Here is a 21,106-nt window from a genome sequence, read left to right on the forward strand (position 1 = left end):
TACATGACAGGCAAGTAAGTACTCTACCACTAAGCCCCAACCCCAGTCCCTTAGAGAAAAAATGCTAAGGGCATTACATATCCTGTAATGGGTCAACACCCATACCAAGTCTTTCTGAGCTCAGCTACAGATGAATGGCTGAAGCCAAGAATGCTGTATGCAGATTCTCAGGAAGTTACTGGTGCCTCAATCTCTCAACAGCAGGCCCTGCCTTCCTCAGGAATCTCAGGCAGCTGCCCACTCAAACAGAGGTGCTGGGAGGACCCTTCCTGGTTGCATCTGGGAAGGCTGGCCCAAGATCCACAGGACTGAAGACAGCCTAGTGAAACTACACATGCTGACTGGTCAGGGTGGGAGGTGACGGTGGGGTGAGGTGGAGGGGACAGAGGGGATGGGACAGGGACACACCTGGGATGCTTCTGGTCATACAAATTGGCATGGGACAAAAAGGGAGAAGGGCTGTGATGGATGAGTGCTGGCTCTGAGTTCTGACTTCATCAGGATTTGATTTCCAAACAACAGGCAGAGCTGTCATGCTCAAACACCCTACAGCACAGGCTATGTGATAAGGAATGGCAAAGGAGACTAGGATAGACAGCACATGTCCTTTTACACCAACCTGTGGGTAACAGGCTTAGAATGGAGAAAACAATTGAGACTAAGCTTCCATCCTCTTTCCAGATAGTCTTCTGGTCACATACCATGAAGTTTGTTACATGATGCCCATCACACTTTCTCAGAAGGAAGCCCAGAGCTGTGGGACTTTTAAGAGATGTCACGTCCTCAAATGAGGCCCAGAAGAACACTGGAAGGCACAGAGGTGCCCGGCTGACTGCTAACTCTCTCAGTTGCTGTCAGAAGCACTCAATGCCAGGTCACATGACCAGGAGACCTGGCAGCTCAGTGTGTCACCTCCCAGTGCCCGGGAAGATGCTGTGACCACACGGAGTCTGAGGGAGCATGCTTCCTTTCTTGCTGTTTTCTGGTTGACGGAGAAGCATGAATGGAGAAGCCTAAACTTCTCAAGACCATGATGATCTTATCTGATCTTATCTGATCCAAACTCTTAGGTGACAAGAAAAAAATAGTCCAGACAGCCTGTTACCTGGGTGAGAATATAACTCCTCTGGGCTTCCTCCATTTTTATCAAACTGGCATTGATGTAGTCATTGTCTTCCTGGTGCAATTTAATCCGACTGTGATCAACTGAAAGACAAAGCAGAGCTGGGTCAGCCGGGGTCCAAGTGCCTGCATTCCATTCTAAAGGGAGGCAGAGAGGGCCCACAGCCCGGAGAGCACGCACCACAGCAGGGCAGGGCAGGGGCCTCACTGTTCAGGTGACACTAGTCATCTGTGGGGTGACTGGCATTCTCAAGACAGCTGAGTACCAGAAATGTCACATTCCGTAGCAACAGCCATCAACTCCAGACCACGCCCTCCTTGGGAAGGCAGATCCTTTCAAGTGACAACATCACCCTCCCCCATCCAGACCACAGCAGTCCAAGGATCCACTTCCTGGTGCCTAACACAGGTTCCCAGGGTAACATCAAGGCTCTAAAAAGGAAGCAATTTGCCAAGAACGGAGGCATCTCAGGCAGGACCGACTGATGACTTGGCCCAGGCCTCTCAAGCACTACAGAGAGAATATCCACCTACAGCACAGCAGCAAGCCATGAGCAATGAAGTGACTCAAGATCTTTTAGACATTATGATTAGACACTAAGAAGGGGATTTAAAATGGGTAGTGGTGGCACACACCTTCAATCCCAGCACCCAGGAGTTCAAGGCCAGCCTGGTCTACACAGCAAGTTCCAGGACAGTCAGAGTTGCTTAGTGAGACCGTCTCAAGGGAATGGGGGCAATTTAATGAAGTAAAAACCCTCTCACACAGACATAATCTAGTAGTAACAGACTCGCTAGGGAACTCTGCCACAGACTCTGGACAAAGCACCATGCTTTTGTTTGTTTCCCTCACTACCCTGTCATAAGAGCAGGGGCTCCCAAGGGCCACCCTGTTCTTTCTGCTACAGCATAGCGGAAAGCGGTCAGGATAAATCACCTCTTTCTCGAGCCCAGAGGGAAAGGGAACAGCCGAGACCAGACCTGAGGCTTCTGTTCCTGCCATTTCCCATTGCCAAGGTCAGGAGATAACTGGGTTACTCTTAAGAGGACCAAAAAGAAAAAAGCCAGTAGGTAGGTGGGTAGACAGACTGACTGGCTGAGCCCACCAGGCCTGGTAAACACTCGCCTATAATCCCAACACTTGGCAAGAAGATAGGAGGATCTTGAGTTCAAGGCTAGGTTTGGGGGTAGAGAAAGTCTGAGGCCTGTCTGGGCAGCATGAACCTCAAAGAACAAACAACAAAACCCTTGTGTGAGTGGTGACCTCAAGGGCTCCAATAGCACCAGCTGGCCTTGGGCAAACTCTTCGTCTTGTTAACTTCCTTGCTGAACACAAGCAGGTTTAAAGAGGGCTGTGGGGTGTTCAGAGTCTGCACACACAGTGCCAGCTCCATAGCCGTGGGCACCAGCTGCACTCTAAGCTGGAAAAGTCTTTCACCTTGGCCCTTCTTTCCTGCACCCATAGCCTGAACAGAAAGCTCCTCCTCTTCTAGAGTGTGCAGAGAAAAAGAGAGACAAGGGTATGACTGGGGTTCAATGCTGAGACTAACCCCATGTGGGGACACTGCAGCTGCGGGCCGCCATCTAGGACAGCTGACGGATACCCTTGGGTACCCTGGCAGTGGTAAAAGGGGACAGTCTCACACAGTCACATTGCTCTCCAGGGGTTTTCACTATGTCACTTTGTTTTCATAAACATCTCTGATGTCCCTCTGCCAAGAAGTTTAAAATAGCAGATGCTGGGGTACAGGCAGTCACCCTCTACCTAAGGACCTACGTGTGCACTTCAAATGGCCCATGTTTACCAAATGCACACTCGAGGGGGCACTGGGCTTAGTGAGTTATACTGCTGTTTCACCTTCACACACTCCTGCAAAGTAGGTGTGACCCCCATGTTACTGACAACCAGAGCTACCAGGGTGGCAGGCCAAGAGGCACAGCTTGTGTTTCAACCCTAGAGTTACTGTATGTCTCTCCAGGAACTTGATCAACAGCCATGTCGATTTGAGCAGACACAATCCTTGTTGAGGAATAATGTCTACAGACTTCAAGGATTCCTGGGTGCTGAGGGCAGATTCAGACCCTGAGCCCAGTTCTGGCTTTTCTTGTTTTCCACACACTCTACACATTTGGTTATTTACTCTGAAGCATTTCTAGACGAGGAGCCAGGCAGAAGGGGTAGTGGGCACTGCCAGTCCTAAGCAGTGAAGCCAAGGGCAGTGAAGCCAAGGGCCAGCTGGATCTACACATCTGGTGGAGTGGAGCAGTGTGAACATCACTGTGGCTCCTAACCGGGCTGACGGCCAGTGGCATAGCTGCTGAGTCACCCCCAAGAGGCCGTACACTAAGCCCAAGCCACTGCACTTCAGGGAGGAAAATGACTCACCACAACATAGAGCTAAAACGAAGGGCTCTGAACCACCAACATTTCCAGAAACTGGAGCCCCAGTGTCTGCAACAGTGAAAGCAAGCTATGACGCTGCGTCTCCGGTGCTTATCACAGGAGACAAGGAGGTCACACACAGCCTCTGCCCCACCCTGGACAACGGCAGCCTGTAACTGGGAAGTGTGCGTGGGGCAGTGGGAACAGTGGGTACTTACAGGGGCTGACATCTCGGTACCTGTTCCGGTTTTTGTTCTTAGGAAGTTTCGCCACTCTGCATGGGAAGTCACTGGCTTCATGTCGAATATCCTACAAAAAAGGAAGACGAGTTTTCGTTTGGAATCTACACCAGGAATTTATCCAGACAGTTAACGGAGCATCAGAGATGAGCCAGGCACTGAGGGCAGAACAGACAGCAAAGAGGTACATACTAGGTTACAGGAGCAAAGCATGCCGAGCAGGCCCAGGCCTGGCTGGGAGGCAGGAGGAAGGGATGCACTACTGAGGAAGGCCAGCTAGCAGAGGCAAGAGGGCTTATGTCAGGAACAGTGAGTGGGCAGCGGGAAAAATGGCAGATGGCTGGAGGATGTGGTGGGCAGGCTAGATCTTGAAGTGCTGGAATGTCAGGCCTGGGAGTTCCAACTGGAACCTTCTGGAAAGGAACAAGGCAATAAACAATCCACCATCCAACTGCTGTCTTTGGAGGCAAACACGCCCCTGCATGAACGAAGCAGCTTCCTCCTGCTCAGTGGACCACACAGGCCCACCCTGCTCTTGCTGGGATGCCACAGTCTCGGGGAACAATCTGGAGCAATCTGCTTGTTCATTAGCAATGGTAAGCGCATGTGCACTGTGCATGTGCTACTACCATGAAACTGTATATCTACAAACAGTTTTACCTCTTGGCTTTAGGGTTGGTAGACTTTACCACAGTGAAGAGGGGATAGGAGAAGAAGCCATGGCGACAGCAGTCCACAAGGTGGAAATCAAACAGTTCAGCAGCGGGGAAGCCCCACACACCCCCAGAGACATGCAGGGTGTGGGCAGCTGTCACCTTGGAAGGGCGAGACTCCTAGTTGGGAGGTGGATGGGGCCCCCTCTGAGCGGGCTAGATGCCACTACCCGCCTTCCTCAGCTGCTATGCCGGCTCTTACCTCTGCAGCAATCAAAGGGTGACTTATGGAAGACTCAACCAGGTCTCCAGACTAGCGGAAGTTGCAAGTTGCGCAGCGTAAAGAGAGCGACTCACTAGACAAGCTGTACATGCCCGAGCTCAGGCCCTGCCTTCTTTGAGATGCTCACAGGGGGCCGCAGCTCTACTTCCTTTCCAGGTGGGAGGCCTTCAGGTGACCTGACCAGACAGCAGGAAGCCCCATAGGGTTCCAGCATCTGGATATGCCTGTTTGCTTGGTGCTCTATCTACCTGCCTGTGGGCCTCTACTCTCCCTGATGGCTCATCTAACAGGAAACAAGGGCCAGGGAAAGGGCCCTCAGAGGACACAGACTGCAGAGTACAGAAAGCCTGAAAATAAGCTGTACACTCAAACAGTAAGATCTCATATTCAGCAATTAAGAACAGGATGCTATGTCACACCAAACAAAAATGTCTTTTGTAAATGTAAAACAAAGTAGCAAAAATGACAAGCTCAGTTGAAAAGATAAAGAAGTCCTCCCATCCCCCTACAGCCATTCCAAAGGAAAGCCAACGAGAGCAGCCACATCCCCTTTTCCAACAGGGTTTCCAGCCCACTGAGAAATAAACCAAGAAAAGAGGGGAGAAGAGACAAAGTGGGAAATGATGGCAAAGGAAACTTCCATGGAAACTGAAGGCTGACAGACCCTTCTTGGCCAATATGACCAAGACAACAGTGTCAACAGCTTGACTTCTCCAGCACACAAACTGTGACACGTCAGTCTACCCGAGGAAATGAGACCTGAATCCAGCCAACAGGGGATTCCAACTGAGACACCAGGCACAGGCCTTAGAACCTAGATGACAGCCATGCATGGCAGGCCCACAGATCCACCTGCAGGACAGATGCCTCCAGTTGGATGGCTCCCTTAAAACCTGGAACCGAGAGAGTCTGAACTGTTCACAAAGCTAGTATGGAAACCATGGTGACGGCACAAGAGGGCTCAGTGCCAGTCATGGTGTTCATGCACACCTGTTATCCAGTACTTAGAGGCTGAGGTAAGACCGCTGTTGAGTTGAGAACAGCCTGAGCTATACAGTGAGGTCCTGTCTCAAAGAACCAGAAATATATCAAGTGTGGAGGTAGATGCCTTAAACCTCAGCACGCCGGGGGCAGAGGCAGGTGGGTGTTTGTGCCACTCAGCCAAGTGTTCTGTACAACATGGAAGCATTTCTGTATGGTTGGACAGACTTTTATGTCTGTCTACTTCCAAAAGAAATAGATATATCAAATTAGGGAGGATTGGAGGCCAGCCTGGTCTACATGAGACCTTGTCTCAAAACAAAACAAACAACAAAAAAATAAGCAGAACAAAAGTTCCGTATTTTGGGAAGTCCATTTTCACCACTAGTCAAGTTATCTCTTATATCCAATTATTATATTCCAACTTGAACCAACAGTTTACACATCCTAACTTGAGATATCTATTTCTTTTGGAAGTAGACAGACATAAAGCCAGTCCGACCATAAAGAAATGCTTCCATGTGGCACAGAACGCTTCGCTAAGTAGACCAGCAGCCCTGGCTTTACCCTATTTGCTCTAGTCCCACACAGTGAATGTCTGCTTTTGACTCCATGGTGGAATGCTTTCTTGCTTAAAACTATCTGCCACAGGGAAGGGCAGGGAAGCCTTCCTGAAAGCAGTCAGGTCTGTTCAGAGTGAAGCCCTCAACTCTAATTGCAGACCTGCACCAGGGCAGGTCCTCAACGTAACCTGCTGACTGACCGAAAGGATGGTGCTAATCCCGTAAGTGTGCAGCTTCGGACTCCACACCAGTGCGCTGCTTCCCGGCACAGGGTGGAAATGTCCCCGAGGGAGCAAGCATCCGAGAACACCCCCATCAGGCCCATCTTAACTGCTACAGAATGCATGCTCCTGGTCTTTGGTTTGGTCTCTGCAACTGTCACACACAGCCTCCTGACAAGACAGTACCAAATTAGTTACTAACACAAGATACTAAGGCAGAGAAGGTGGGTGTGCTGGTATACCTGTAATCCCAGCACTTGCAAGGCTGAGGCAGGAGGATGGAGCGTTCAAAGAAAAAAAAAAAAAAAAAAAGAATGGGAGGAGAGTAATTTTCTTCAGTGGTATAGCCATTGGTAAAATGCCCACTCCAGTAAGTAACCCCCACTCAGGCTCATGTAAGCAACACAAACTCAGGGAACCACAGAAAACAAACAACAACAACAACAAAAACCCAAAACAGCCCTGCATGTGGTTATATATTGATCATGAGCTAATAAAGCTTGCCTGGAGATCAGAATGCATAGAGAGCCACAGCCATAGAGGCTGGGCAGTGGTGGTCCCATACAAAAGCCAGGAGGAGGGTCTCTGGGCTGGCAATTGGTCTCCAGCCATGGCGAGAGGAGGGCGCCCCAGCCAGTCAAGGGAGAGGTAAGAGCTCTCTGGTGGCTTGGCTGCTTTGCTTCTCTGACCTCAGGCAAGCTTTATTAGGTCATAAACAAGGCATCACCACACTCCAAAACACGAAAGAAAGTAGGAGGGTCTTTTGGGGAAGCTGGGTCAGTAGGAGGCAGAGAGGGTAGAAAGCAGCACTGAGGGTTGAAAAGTATGTCAAGAAATTAAAAAACAAACTGCCCACATTTGAGCAAGAAGGATAATTTATGATGTGTCTTGACAGGTGCCCTGAATCCAAAGGAAGGAAACTTCCAACAGCACCTGTGACCTTTGGAACTCCAGGGACTAGGAAGTCCTTGTCACTGGTCAATAAAGGCCTTTCTCTGAATGGCTGTCTGATCTGAGGTGCCAGTGGAAGCTCGATTCTCAGAAAATAGTCAGCTGAGGGACTGAACAAAGGGCAGAATACCAGACAATGTGAACAACAGGCTAGCACTTCCTGGAATCCAGGAGCAGCCATGACTGAGGAGCGCCCAGAGGTGGTGCTTGTGTCGGGCCAGCTCACCTATGGTGGGTGTAAGTACCCAAAAGTAATGACTGCGGAGCACATCTTACTAAGTCATTATAAACGAAACTGAAAATTTATGTTAAATAAAGTACAATCAAAACCCAGAAATCACCAGAGACTGTCTTTTGAATGGAAAACAATACTTTTATAGCCCAGGCTAGCTAGCCTTAAACTCCCTTTGAAGCTGAGGATGGCCTTGTAGTAATCTTCCTAGTCTCCCCAGTTCTGGAACTGTGTACTAGCATTCCTGGTTTACTGGGCATTGGGGATGGAGCCCAGCTCTCATGAATGCTACCCCCCCAGGCTGCTTTACTCTTCACACACAGAAGCTAACAATACAACATACGACAAAAACTTAAATGGTGTAGTTTAACGGCACCTGCCTGGTATGCATGAAGCCCTGGGCTTGATTCCCAGTAACACACACCCTTAATATATTTCTACTTTATTTATTCATTCATATAATAAATATGCAAGAGAGGTATGTACTTGATGTTATCATATTTTAATATAAACTACAGTACTTAAACAAGAGAATATAAATTAGCTATCAACACCAAGCCAGTTTTTATTTCTTAAAATGTAAAGGTTTATTCTAATTGTGTCTGTGTGTACGTACATGTGTGTGCATGTGTGTTGTGGATTCAGGTACCCACAGAGGTCAGAAGAGGATGTAAGATCCCTTGGAGCGGGACTAGGTGGTTGTAGTCACCTAGGTGGGTGACTAGGAACCAATTGGGTTATTCTTTACCACTGGGGTCTCTCTCTCTCTCTCTCTCTCTCTCTCTCTCTCTCTCTCTCTCTCTAGACCCTTGGTTTTAAATGACCATAATGAATAAAACTAGATGTTATAAAGAATATCTGCCCCGAGACTCCCAGAGCAATGACAGACTGAGGAAGGACAGACATGCCAGGCAGGGAAGCACAGGCTACAGCAAGCCCTGGACCAGGGTTAGAACAAAAGGTTGTGGAAATGACATGGGGAGGCGGACTAAATTGTGCTGTAGAGCTGTCCAAATAGGAACAAGAGCAGCAGTGGATACTCCCTAAGCTGGGAGGGAACCCTGCTGGGGACAGCAGGCAATTTCACTCTCTGAGCACCCTCTGCTCTGAGCCTGAAGCACCAGCCAGTCAATTATATTTAGAAAAACCACAGCTAGTCTAGGCTGAGACACAGATGAGAAGCAGCAGAAATGAAGGCCAGGCTTCCCACTGAACTGGAGCGGCTCTAGCAGACAGCCGACGCTTCAGCTAGAATACAATCTGTTCACACAGTGAGCTAAGGACTGGAGCTAAGGAACTATGGACAAAGAAGGCAGAAGTGGGGAGTCTCCAGACAGTCAAGGCTTAGGAGGCTGAAAGGGACTGACTGCAGGGACAGGTATCCAGGCTTTTACAGCCATGCAGAAGCACGCGTGCACATATGCATGCTGAAGATGCAGAAAAGCAGCAATTTCAGAGCTTTAACAGGGTGCTGGGTAACAGCCTCTACTGCTGGGACAGCTGTTCAAAACACCAAACTCTTAAAATACCAGCAGGGATCTCTGTCACTGCTGCTGACCCCAAGATGTTTACAAGAACAGGCCACTGTACACAATCTCATTAACAATGACTCCTCGGTCCCTAAGGACTGTATTTTCAGCACTTGAGAAGCCCAACTGTGGCTGGGGGTGAGAGAAGCCTGGTTCAAGGCCCTGTAGTGGGTGGCTATGAATGAATGACTTAATGCAGGCAAATGAATTTGGCCTTACACTGTATTTTAGAAGCAGCATTCTGAGTTCAAGGCAGCAGGCCGCAGGTGCTGGAGCTGCCAATCACCTTACAAGAATTACAGGAATAATTAGGATGACATGCCCGCCTTAGACTCTCAAGTGTCCCTGACTTTGACCCTGATTTTTACAGCCCCTGATACAAGCATCTTTTTAAAATCACTTATGTTTTCTGTTAAATGTCATGAATTTCACCTTGGGCAGAAATCAATATGGAGAAAATGATTCAGACTTACAGTAATTGATGTCAATCAAACATATTGGAAGCAGTATCTACTGAAGTGCTGAGAACCACAAAACTGTTCCCGTAAGAGAACGAGCTAAAAAAATTGACTTTCACTTCTGTTTTGTTTACCTTCTGCTTTCCATCAGGCCAGTAAAACTTCACCCCAGCCCCTGGCTGCGTGCCGGGGGACAGAGGGATAGTTGACTAACAAGGATTTGGCAGGCGTCTGCAAGAGCAAGGTCCACAATTTTCCTGGCAGGAACCAGGCTGCCCACCACATTTCCTCCTTCCAAGGTCCCAAGGGAGAGGCAACATAGGACAGCAGTGAAATCCCTGCTTTGAAATGATACAGCTCTCCTTACACACCAGAGGGATGCTCCCTGCAAGCTTGTGAGTGTGAGTGAGCAGAAAACATTAAAATGAAATGGTTTTGGTTAAGATTTTCCCAAGTACTTGGAAAGCTGTGGGGGCCTAACCAGAACCAAGAGAAAGGCACATGCACTACTATCACTGGCCAAATGAGTGTGCAGAGTATCTTCTAGATGCCACACACTTTTCTGCCTGCCATGAAAGGGACCAAGGATGAAGGAGGAACAGAGAGGGAGGCATGGCAATATTCAAAGCACTGAAAGGGACGGACCTGTGAAGCCACAAAAATAAAATCGCAAGCTGAGGCAGAGAGGCTATGTGACTTCCCATGAGGAGACAAGGGTGAGGCTAACACAACCCTCCTTCGGCTCATCGGGACATGTGCTCAGACCTCAGCTGCTCAGCCCTGCATGGGGAGGTGGAGGTGACCTTTCATTCCCAGGTAGAAAACAGGACCATGGTTCTGGGCATGGTGTGCACAACTGTAATCAATCCCAACAAGTTCATGAGCTACACAAGAGGACCCTGTCTCAAAACCAAGTCAAACCACGAAGTATATTACTGGCTAAATTCATTACTTTCAACATTTAAAAAAAACCAAAGGTTAAAAAAGAATAGGGATATAAAAATGCAAGAAAATCTGGACTGGGTGTAGCTTTAATCCCAGCACTTGGACACAAAGGCAGGTGGATTTCTGTGAGCTTGAGGCCAGCCTGGTCTACCTAGGAGTTCCAGGACAGCCAGAGCCACATAGTGAGACCCTGTGTGGTGGGGTGAGGTAGAGGCAGGGAGCAAGAAAATGTAAAGACTAGGGGCTGGGGTAATGGCTTAGGGGTTAAGAGCACTGATTGTTCTTACAGAGGAACCAGTCTGCTTCCCAGCACCCACATGGTGGCTCACAACTGTCTGTAAATCCAGCTCCAGGGTGTCTGACTCCTGGCTACGGAGGGCACTGCACACAGGAAAAACACCCATAGACATAAAAAAAAAAAAACTTTAATGGAAAGGAAAAAACGGGGGTGTTTTGAGACAGGGTCTCACTGTGCAGCCCTGAAATTCACTATGTAGATCAGGCTGGCCCAAAACATGTCCTGCCATTGCCTCTACCTCTCAAGACCTGTAGGTATATCGGTGTGTGCCACCTTCAGATAGGCATGGTTGTCCTTGAAGTGAAGTTACTCCACTCTAAGTCCTAGAGGAAGAAGGGGCAGAGTGGCTCTGGTTCACACCCTGCCCCATATTTAATTCACTTGTGTTCCTCAGGAGGCAGAGACAGGCGGATCGCTGTGAAATCAAGGCCAGCCTGGTCTACAGAGTGAGTTTCAGGACAGTTAGGCCTGTTACATACCCAGAGACACTCTGCTTCAGAAACAAAAAAAAAAAAAAAAAAAAAAAAAACACAAAACAAAACAAAAAAAAAAAACAAACAAAAAGATATAAGTAAGTTAAACTGGCTAGGTGTGGTGGCACTCCCCTTTAATCATAGCACAGACAGACAGGCAGATTTCTTTGAGTTTCGGGCCAGCAAGGTCTATACAGTGAGACCCTGTCTAAAAACCAAACAAGCACATACACAAAAGCCAAGCATTAAAACTGCTCCAGTTCAAGTTCAATAAGTCAACTGGGGGCAAGGCAGGGGTGAGGCAGGGTGTGGGAAGGAGGGATCAGAACACCTGCTGCACAGGTATGAGAGTCTGTCTTTGGATCCTGGCACCCAAGCAAAAAGTTGGGTGTGGCCACGTGCTATATCAGCATTCTATCTGGGAAGAGACAGGAAGACCCTGGAGCTTGCTGGCCACCAAAGGTGCTGATGACCTAAGTTGGACCCTGGGAATCCAAATGGTGGAAGATAAGAACTCCCACAGGTTATCTTCAAGCATGTGCTTGCACGTGCACACGAACACACACACACACACACACACACACACACACACACACACACTAAAAAAAAAAAAAAAGACAGCTATATTCACATTCCAGCACCAAGCTCATCCTGGGCTACGCAGCAATGCCCTGCCTCAACAAACAAAATAAGCAATGAACACAGCTCCATTCAGAACATGATTGCAAACACTCCATCATGGAGCAGGAAAGCCTTGAATCTGTGCACCTTACCACTTTCTCAACTGTGCAGTAAAATGAACGATTCTTCAAAGGTCTGTCCCTCGGGCCCTTCCATAGAGTGTGACTCTAGTCCTTCTTAGAGATGAATACATCAAATATATTTTCTCCAGTATGGTCTACAGAGTGAGATCCAGGACAGCCAGAGCTACACAGAGAAACCCTGTCTTGGACACCCCTCCCCATATATTCATAGTAATATATATGTTAGATAGTATACAGTATGTATGTATGTATGTGTATATTATATTTACTTATTTATTTAATTTGCAATGGGGACAGGCAGCAAGCCTTCATTGATGACCTGTGATCACCTGCAGAAGCTTCTAGAGCTGAGGATGCCGGCCCTTGCAGCCAAGTCACTCCCAGCCCCCTCAGCTCCTGTGGCACGAACACCCTCTGAAAATGTACACGCTACTCTTCCCCTACAGCCTGAGTTGACAGTAAAACAGGTTAGCAAGAGACAAGGAGTCCTAAAACCCAAGGTGGAAGAGGAGTTCAAGACCAGGGATGCCACACACCACCACACGAGGGCTGTGGCCCCCACTGAGCTGCAGGTTCTTCTGAGAAAGCAGTGAACTACAGTCACCTGTGCTTACTGGAGCAGCCGTGTATGAAGTCATGAACTTACCACCAGTTTCTGTCCTTGCCTTCAGCTTGGGTCAGTGTTGAAGGGACAGGTGGTTCTGCCAAGGTCCATGTCCTCAGTGAGGGGGTAGACCATCTGTGGCCGCAAGCTCACTGTGCTGAGCAGAAAGCATGTCAAGAGTATGAAACTGAAAGTAATGTCTTTGAAAGTGCCTGCTGGGCAGCCCTCTAGGGCAGAAGACTGGTGACAGGCGCCTGTCCTTACAGACTAAGGCTGGCATCAATGGTAGGAAACCAACTAAATCCCACGCTTGAGGTGCTCAATGGAAACTGCAGGCACAGGGCCAGGACAGCAGGGGCTGCCCTTTCCCACAGCATGCTCAGGGACTGCACAGCATCACTCTGGACCCTTGCACACAACAGTGAGCTTTGGCCCAGTCTGTAACAAACAGCACACACAGTTGCTAGGCCTTTTGCCTCTGCTTTCTAGACAGGGGACATACTCTTGGGCACAGCTCAGTTGAGGGATATGGATTGGGATGCATAATATCACAGGCAGCAGAGAGAGAGAGAGAGAGAGAGAGAGAAAGAGAGAGAGAGAGAGAGAGTCACTAACCAAACTCACTGGCAGCACCATTCCCCAGCTGCCACAGAAGGCTCAGGGGTTGTGGCAGCAATGAGTAACCTCCAGTTCTGTCGTCTGAGGAGCAGCAGGGTATGGGAGAAGTTCCTCAGATCAGGTCTCTGCCCAGTGCTATGCCACATAACCGCCAGCTCTGACAGGCACATTCCTTAAGACCACATTCTACACAACTAGATTCTAGGCTCCCTACAGTGTCCTGCCCAACAGAAAATGAGTGGGCCTACAATGGTGACGTCAAGATTTCCACAGGGAGCCCCGAGGCATGCCGGTTAAGACGCCAGCAGGGCACACAGCACTGGTGGCACTGAGTCACTACCTGCTGAGCTCTCCTTGTTGCCTGAGCTGACAGGGGGTTCCCAGCCCACACTGACTGCACCTGCTGCTGAGGCCCCACGCATCTCCTGGCCTTGAGGTTTTACCATCCTTCCTAAATTGAAGGTGGAGGTGGCAATGATTCCCTTCATTCTTAAATAGGTTCTGGCTATGATGCTAGGATTCATTCCACATCTCAGAGAGAGGAGGAGTGACACCCGAATAACGTTTGTAACTGCTGCCTCCCTCCTGAACACTGGGATTAAAGGATACTCCACCATGCTGATGGCTGGGAGGGCACTTTCTGAAGACAGAAGTTTTAGCCTGTAATCCCAGTATCTGGGAGGCTGAGGAGGAATGTGTGGGTTCCAGGACAGCCTGGGCTACGTGGGAAGACGGTCTCAAGTGCATTAATCACTATCACTAAATACACATATGGATGCACACACACATCTGGCCATGTTCTCCCTGCAAAACCATGCTGGGGCTTCACGGACACACGGGTGGGGAGGAAGGGTGGAAGGAAGTCTATGGAAACCTGCAATGACCTCACTGAAACTTTAAGAAAAAAAATCTGAGTGGAAGAATCCAGAGCATAACAGCTCTAGTGAGGGACCACAGTGACAGGGGTCATGAGTTCTCCACCATTCTTCTACAGGGAGGACCAAGTACAATGCAAGAAAATATATTCTTTTTGTTGTCATGTGTTTGTTTTTCAAGACAGGGTTTTTCTGAGTAGCCCTGGCTGTCCTGGCACTCACTCTGTAGGCCAGGCTGGGCTCAAACCCAGAGACCCAGCTGCCTCTGCCTCCTGAGTGTTGGGATTAATGGTGTACATCATGAACTGGTTGGAAAATAAAAATTTTTAACAAGGGTAAAAGGTTGCATCAGGACTTGGGGTGTATACATACTGTACCCAAGATTATCAGCTCATCGAAGAAAAGTACTTAACACTTAAAAAGCCTGGATAAAGAAAGGAGCAACTCCATTTCCCCAGAGTGGTGTGTCAAAAGGCAAAATGCTCAGAGATCCACTCTTAGGTCATACTCCTGCCCATCCTCCCTGGACTCTCCTTGAAGTCACGTCTAAGGAAAAGGCATAGGCTACGCCCCAGGCCCCACTGAAGTGCTTGGAAGTCCCCTGGAGCAGCCCAGGGCCTAAGCTGCTCGCCACAGACCCTACTTTTCCTTGCCAGCACTTATCTCTGCAGCTTGCCCAGGCTCTCTCCTCTCACCTCAGACACAGCATCCTCCTTAGAACATGCTCAGCCACTGCTGTCAGAGCAGTGTGAATGACTTAGGAGTCCACCTAATGTACTTGAATTTGCAGGTGATGCTCAGCATGCCGAGAGGGGAAGGGCCCACTGGCTGCAGAGTAACTGTCAGCAGGGTCCTTAGAACCCTGTGACTGACTGACCCCAGAAACAGGGGTATCCCATCTCACATGCACCACACTGGGTGGGCCATGAGATAACAAGTATGCAATTAATCCAGAGGACCCCCCTTAAACTGGCTATAAGCCTGCGGCCTCAGACACCTTATGCCTCAGAGAAAAATTGTCCTACTGAGCCTCCTTTTCCTGGGGGATGAAAGGGAAAGGGATGGTGTGCAGTTAACACCTGAAAGTTACCAGAGGTGACAAGTCCACAGGGGACTCCAGGCCAGGCAGCAGGAGCACCTTGTGTAAAGGATATAAAAAGCCACAGCAAGACAACCCAAATCCCTGTAAAGTTTGATGACAGCTAGGGAAAAAAGAGGAATGAAACACTGAGTGTAAATGTTCTGGAGAGTTCAGCAGGGGCAGCAGAGAGCAAGAGAGCACCTGTCCCCTTTTCCTAGCAGAGCTGCTCTTTCTGGAATGAAATTAAACCCTCCATGTGACTATGCAAAGAAAAACTGCAACTCTGGAGCCTCAGTGCAAGATGACAGGTGTGAACCAGCAGCCCGGTTCTGGGACATCATTTCAAAAAGCCAGAGAGAGGTACCAGCCTGCAATGAGAGTACATTAAAGGCACGGTGGCTTTAGGTGTCAAGTAAGATGGCCAAGGCTAGACAAACACCAGGGTTCGAACCTCAAACTCCTCAGGCCTCCCCAAAGCAGGACAAACAAGGATCAAGGGGACAAGGCAGAGGAAGGAGCCAGCCCTGTTACAAAACACCCTCCAAATAAAAGGGTCATAGCCATACTTCAAGAATGCACTAGACCCAGGTGGGACTGGTGCATGTCTTTAATCCCAGCACTCAGGAGACCCAGAACTCTGAGTTCGAGGTCAGCCTGATCTACAAAGCACATTTCAGGCCAGCCAGAGCTACACAGAGAAACCCTGTCTTGAAAAACCAAATAAACCAAAATAACTAAAAAAGAAAGACAGTACTAGAAAATGTACTGGATCTTATGGACACGTGACTTCCGGTATATTTTTATGAAATGTGCTGTTTGCATGGGTTAGAGGCTGGATACAGAAGAGATTTCTTGTACTAAGAGGCCTTTTTCAGAGAAACTTGCCACAGGCTGGAGAAGACCCAGGCTCATGGGGAGACAATGGCCAACAGCAATGTGCTGCTTATAGCACAGCTTCTACAGCTAAAGCCAGCCCCTCTGAGACCACAACTATCAAGTGGAGAAAAGTCCCAGACCCTTCCATGGCACTGTGCCAGACATATTTAGGACCAATGTGGGCTCCTGGGAAACCAGTCCCCTCCGGCCCCAATGGACCCTCCTTGGTGCAACACTCCCAGGCAGGACTCTTCAGAAGCAGTCCATCAAAGCTTCCCTCTGGGTTGACACAGGTGTTCCCATCCTTTGACAAGTGAGTGCCAGATGTCAAACCAGGGGCCAAATGCTGTGTGAACTAGCATTCACCAGCTAGTTTAGAGCAGCTTCCCAAAGACACCTTGGCCAGCTGGGGTCACCAGCCAAAGCTCACTCAGACCTGGACAATGTCTGTTGGGGCACAGGCCATTTGTGGGTGCAGGAAGGGGGTGATGAACACTGAAGTGACAAACCAAATTGTCACAGGCTGCCTGCCAGTCCTTGTCCCAAAGCTCCAACTCCCTGCACCCAGTAAAGCTCAGCAGAGCCATCGGGGGACTGGAACACTGCTTCCCGGAGTACCCAGTCACTGCCCTGGCTGCACTTCGTCTGGCACAGTGCTCTTGGGAACTGGTGGGTAGGAAGTGCCTGTGTGGTGCCATGGCCTCTCATGATGGACCCTGTCTGAAAACTGAGCTTAAGAAACGACGTGGAGGGCCTCTAAAAGTTGCTATCTTGTGCAATGTGATCCCCAGGGAGAAGAATGACACCAAGTTCATGCACGTCTGTGATGAATCACCTGGGCTCCACAGCCCTCACAGCAGCATTACTCGTGGGAACCCAGCAAAGCACTTAAAACTGCACTAGGCTACCACAAAAGGCGGGGGAAGAGGGGAAGAGGCCCACACCTGGGAACCCAGCACTCATGAGGCAGAGGATCTCTGAGTTCCAGGACAGACTCCAAAGTTACACAGAGAAACCATGTCTCAAAGAAGAGGGAGGGCCGCCTCCAGTGGTTTAGGAGCCTGGGAAGGGGTCTGTCTGTAGTCACAAACCCTCCAGGAGGAACTCCAGTGATGGCCATTCATAAAAACCATTGCCAAGTGAAATCATGTGACAGAAACAGAGCCCCTCCGGTACCCTGCAGGGTTACAGCTACGTGCACAGTATGCGCTGTGCCCTCCACTCCCTGAACTGTTTCTACAGGGAAACACAACCAGAGCACCACCAATCTCTGAGCTCCCGAGGCGTGACACATCTGTGGAGAGAACTGTCTGGACTTGCATGCATGCTTACCATTCTGACCCTGTGCCAGCTAAAAAAAAGTCCATCTGAACATTGTTTTGTGAACTGATCCAAGTAAAATTTAAGGTGTTGTGCATCGGGTAATAAACAGGGAGCCTCGCAAGCCAGGTATCCCATGACACTAAGGCACCGCACAGCTTTTAACAACGCCTCTCAGCACAAGGACATTTAAAAACTGAAGGATGCTTATCATCCATTTTTCAGTGTTTACTCGCAAGCCTCTGTGACTATGAGCCCCTGCTTACTTCTGCCATCCTCTTCAATGGGCACTGTCAAAGTGCAGAGAAGTAAACACACAGGCAGACAGAAGCCATGGCAGACCAGAATGCCAAACAAGCATCTTATGGCTAGCTTACGGCCCGTGAGGCATTCTAAGGAATACTCAGGGAGAAGCCACAGAGCTGGGTTACCATCTCCATGGCTAACATCACATTCTAATCTTCCTATAGGGGAGCAGCCCTAAGATCCCCCATGTCTGCAACTCCTGGTGGTCACAGCAGTGGCTATGGGAAGGGGACGGCAGTACAAAAAGCAGGACTGTGGGCGGGGCACCAGGAGCTCAGGTACTGCCCAGCCCAGCCAGCTGGAAACCCTACAGCTTCTATGTCAGCCCTGTGACCGCCCTGTCCTTGAAGCCTCAGCTCTGCTCTCATCTGCCCCTCCTCTGCCCTTCAGCCTGAACGCTAAGGAAGGCGTTTCCGGGCTTCAAAACCGTCTTTAAACAGCACTAAGGATTCGGAGGCTTGGCCTTGCTGGCCGGCACATCAACGGTGGACAGTGTCTGCTCCCTTTACACTCAGCTACTGGAAAGACAGGAGACCTGAGGCTGCAGAGCAGCACACAAGTCCAGGGTGCTGGCAGGGAGGGCGCCTGCTCCTGGGCCATTCGTACAGGGGCTCTCTGACTGAGTGGCTCTCCTCTGTGTCAGGGGTTCTGCTCACGCCAAGTGCAGACGACCACAAGTGTCTTTGTTTTAAGCTCAATCACCTCCGCATGGGAATCCCCTTGTGACAGATGCACTGGGGCTCAAGCAGCCCGAAACAACCTCCTGCACTGGAGCGCAGGCTGACAACTCCAGGTCACTCCTGGGCTTTCTGGTCTGTTTTAGGCCTTCCCTCTTCTCCACTCAAATCACACCCCACATTCCGTAAGCTCCCAGGGAGAGGGAGTCCAGAACCACCAATCACTGACTAGCCTTCAGGACTGGACAAGGACAACACTTCAAGAAAAGAGCCAAGATTTCAAATGCAGATAAACACCTCACCTGCCCAGAACTTTTGCTGGCGCTTTCTGGCAAGATCAAGATCTCAGGAAATACCAAACAAATGAAAATGCAGAGATAACATAGGCAAAGTGACCTAACCCTGACAACACACGCCTCCCCTCCTCTTACTAGCTCTCAAGTTTAGAAGCTCCCAGCCACAAAATCATATGCGAAGGGAGCTGCTTCCTGGAGGCTGCCGGCAGCCTGACTCAGCCCCTCACTTCCTCTCAGCTCAGCCCAGCCCCTACCACTGCCATCTCTCCCTGGGCCAGCGCCCTAGAACACAAAGCTGGGATGGTAGGGCCTGTGCATGCCAGGGACATGCACAGGAGGAACTCAGTGCCATCCAGCATCAGCATGGCCTAGTGGGCCCTCTGAGGAGGGGCATGCAAATCTCTATGAATGTCGCCACCGAGTGCATACAACTTTCCCTCAGAAGGGCTTCTAGGCTTGGTGCGGCTAAACTAGTATGCATGCACTTAACACAAGGCTGTGATCCTAGGCCTCCCTGGTGGCTAAAGCACATAGGAACTTTCTATGTGCTAGGCCCATGACTGAGGACTAAGACACAAACTTCACAGTGAGTAACCAACCATCAGTCACAGCACTGGCAAGGCTACAGCACAGTCACAGTGATGCTGAGGGGGAGCCAGGCACCGGACTTGGATCTGGGAAAGGCAGTCAGAGGTGTGGCAGGAGAGATGCCTCAGTGGCACCTGGGAGGAAGGAGAATTCTCTCTAGGGAAGGCAGGTGGTTCCAGGAGGGAGACAAAGTACATGCAAGGTTTCACAGTGGCAGGATCATCTTAGAACAGGAAAGAACTTCCCAAGTTGCACCCAATAGGGGGAGGGCAGAAAAGTGATGTGTCCAGTGATCCGAATTCAAGGCCTCTAGTGAGCGGTGGCTGGGGCAACATCTGGGAGTTAAAGAACAGGCAGACACACTCAGGAACCAGGCCCAAGATTAGCAGAGGTAGAGATAAAGAGAAAGGGAGACGCTGTGGAAACCAAAGACGATGTTCAAGAAGTACTAGGGAGCTCTGGCAGTACTGCCAGACGCACGGGGAGGGCAATCCCAGCCCCACAGTGACAACGGTCAAGAACACAACAGAGCAGGGCATAGCTGTGTACGCATGTCTTTAATCCAAGCACTTGGAGGCAAAGGCAGAGGGACCTCTGTGAGTTGGAGGCCAGCCTGATCTACAGAGCAAGTTCCAGGACAGCCAGAGCTATACCGAAAGGCTTTGTTTTGAAACAAACAAACAAACAAACAAAAAAAAAAAAAAAGAAAGAAAGAAAGAAAGAAAAAAAGAAAGGAAGACAGAAAGAAAGAAAATAAAAAAAAGGAGAGAGAGAAGAGAGTGTACAAGCAAGCAGACAGAGGTCAACCACACTAAATGGTGCTCAAATCAGGATGAAGTATCTCAGGCAGAGCAAAGCGGAAGCTGGCTAGCAGAGAGGAGGAGCTCCATGTCAGACATTATGTCAGTAGCTTGGGAACATGAAGCCCAGCTTCCCTGTGCCAAGGAGTAACTGGAAGGTGAACAATGGGCAAAACACTAATTTACTGCAAAATTTACCTGCAGCTACACGACTCAGGAAGCTGAGGCAGGAAGGCCTGTGTTCAAGGCCAACCTGGGCTGAAAACAATCTGTGCTGTATTACATAGAAAAACCCCATTTCAAGAAAAAATACAATAGTGGCTGACCATGATCTCAGGGAAATAGCAAACCAGCTGGAAATCTGGATGTAGGAGAAAGCCAGAAGAGGGAAGTAGATAAGTGAAGGACCATCAACAGGGAGCCGTGGGCGCAGGAGCTGCAAGGTCTAGGCTTGGAGAACGTCAAAGGCTGGGGCAGTGTGGCAGGAAATGTGGGCCATAAAGTTCCCAGGGGATGAGACCAAGACACTAAAATGTCCCAGGAGTGGTGCAGCAGCCCATTGGGAGGGAGACAAGACAGGCCCCGAGTCAGGTAAAGTAAAGGGACAGAGAATGATGGATAGGAAGGACATGCTTAAAATACAAGTAGCACAAGCAAGGCCAGGCTAAATTCCCTGCCCGGCATGTACGCAGACACATGCACACACCTGCACTTTTGTAACCCCAAAAGGTTTCCGTCTCCTGGCAGAGGATAATCAAGAGACTGAGCCTGACGCTGAGTTTGTACTGTGCAAACTCAGTCCAGTGTGTGGCCACGGACAGCTGTGTCTAGTGCCAGTGTGTGGCCACGGACAGCTGTGTCTCAGCAGTCAGGACCACAGGCTTGGGACTACGAATGGCTTTTCTACTCTACTACTGTTGCCCACACATGTGCTCTAAGATACTACTCGGACATACATATGATGGCACAG

The 21,106-nt window shown here is 49.5% G+C and overlaps 1 protein-coding gene across 3 annotated transcripts in view; it reads right to left on the bottom strand.

The window, feature by feature from the left end:
* Ptpn1 (protein tyrosine phosphatase non-receptor type 1) overlaps positions 1-21,106 on the bottom strand; it is a 50,622-nt gene that overhangs the window by 14,555 nt on the left and 14,961 nt on the right. For 2 of the 3 annotated variants that reach the window (XM_051185842.1, XM_051185849.1), the window contains exons 2-3: positions 3,724-3,814; positions 1,106-1,206 (exon numbers count right to left, since the gene is read on the bottom strand). In XM_051185842.1, the coding sequence (XP_051041799.1) occupies positions 1,106-1,206; positions 3,724-3,814 (192 nt within the window). Of the gene's footprint in view, positions 1-1,105; positions 1,207-3,723; positions 3,815-3,936; positions 3,995-21,106 lie in introns of those variants that run through there. The other variant, XM_051185859.1, reaches the window with a different exon arrangement.

This window comes from Phodopus roborovskii, unplaced genomic scaffold (assembly GCF_943737965.1).
Source record: "Phodopus roborovskii unplaced genomic scaffold, PHOROB, whole genome shotgun sequence".
NCBI lineage: Eukaryota > Metazoa > Chordata > Mammalia > Rodentia > Cricetidae > Phodopus > Phodopus roborovskii.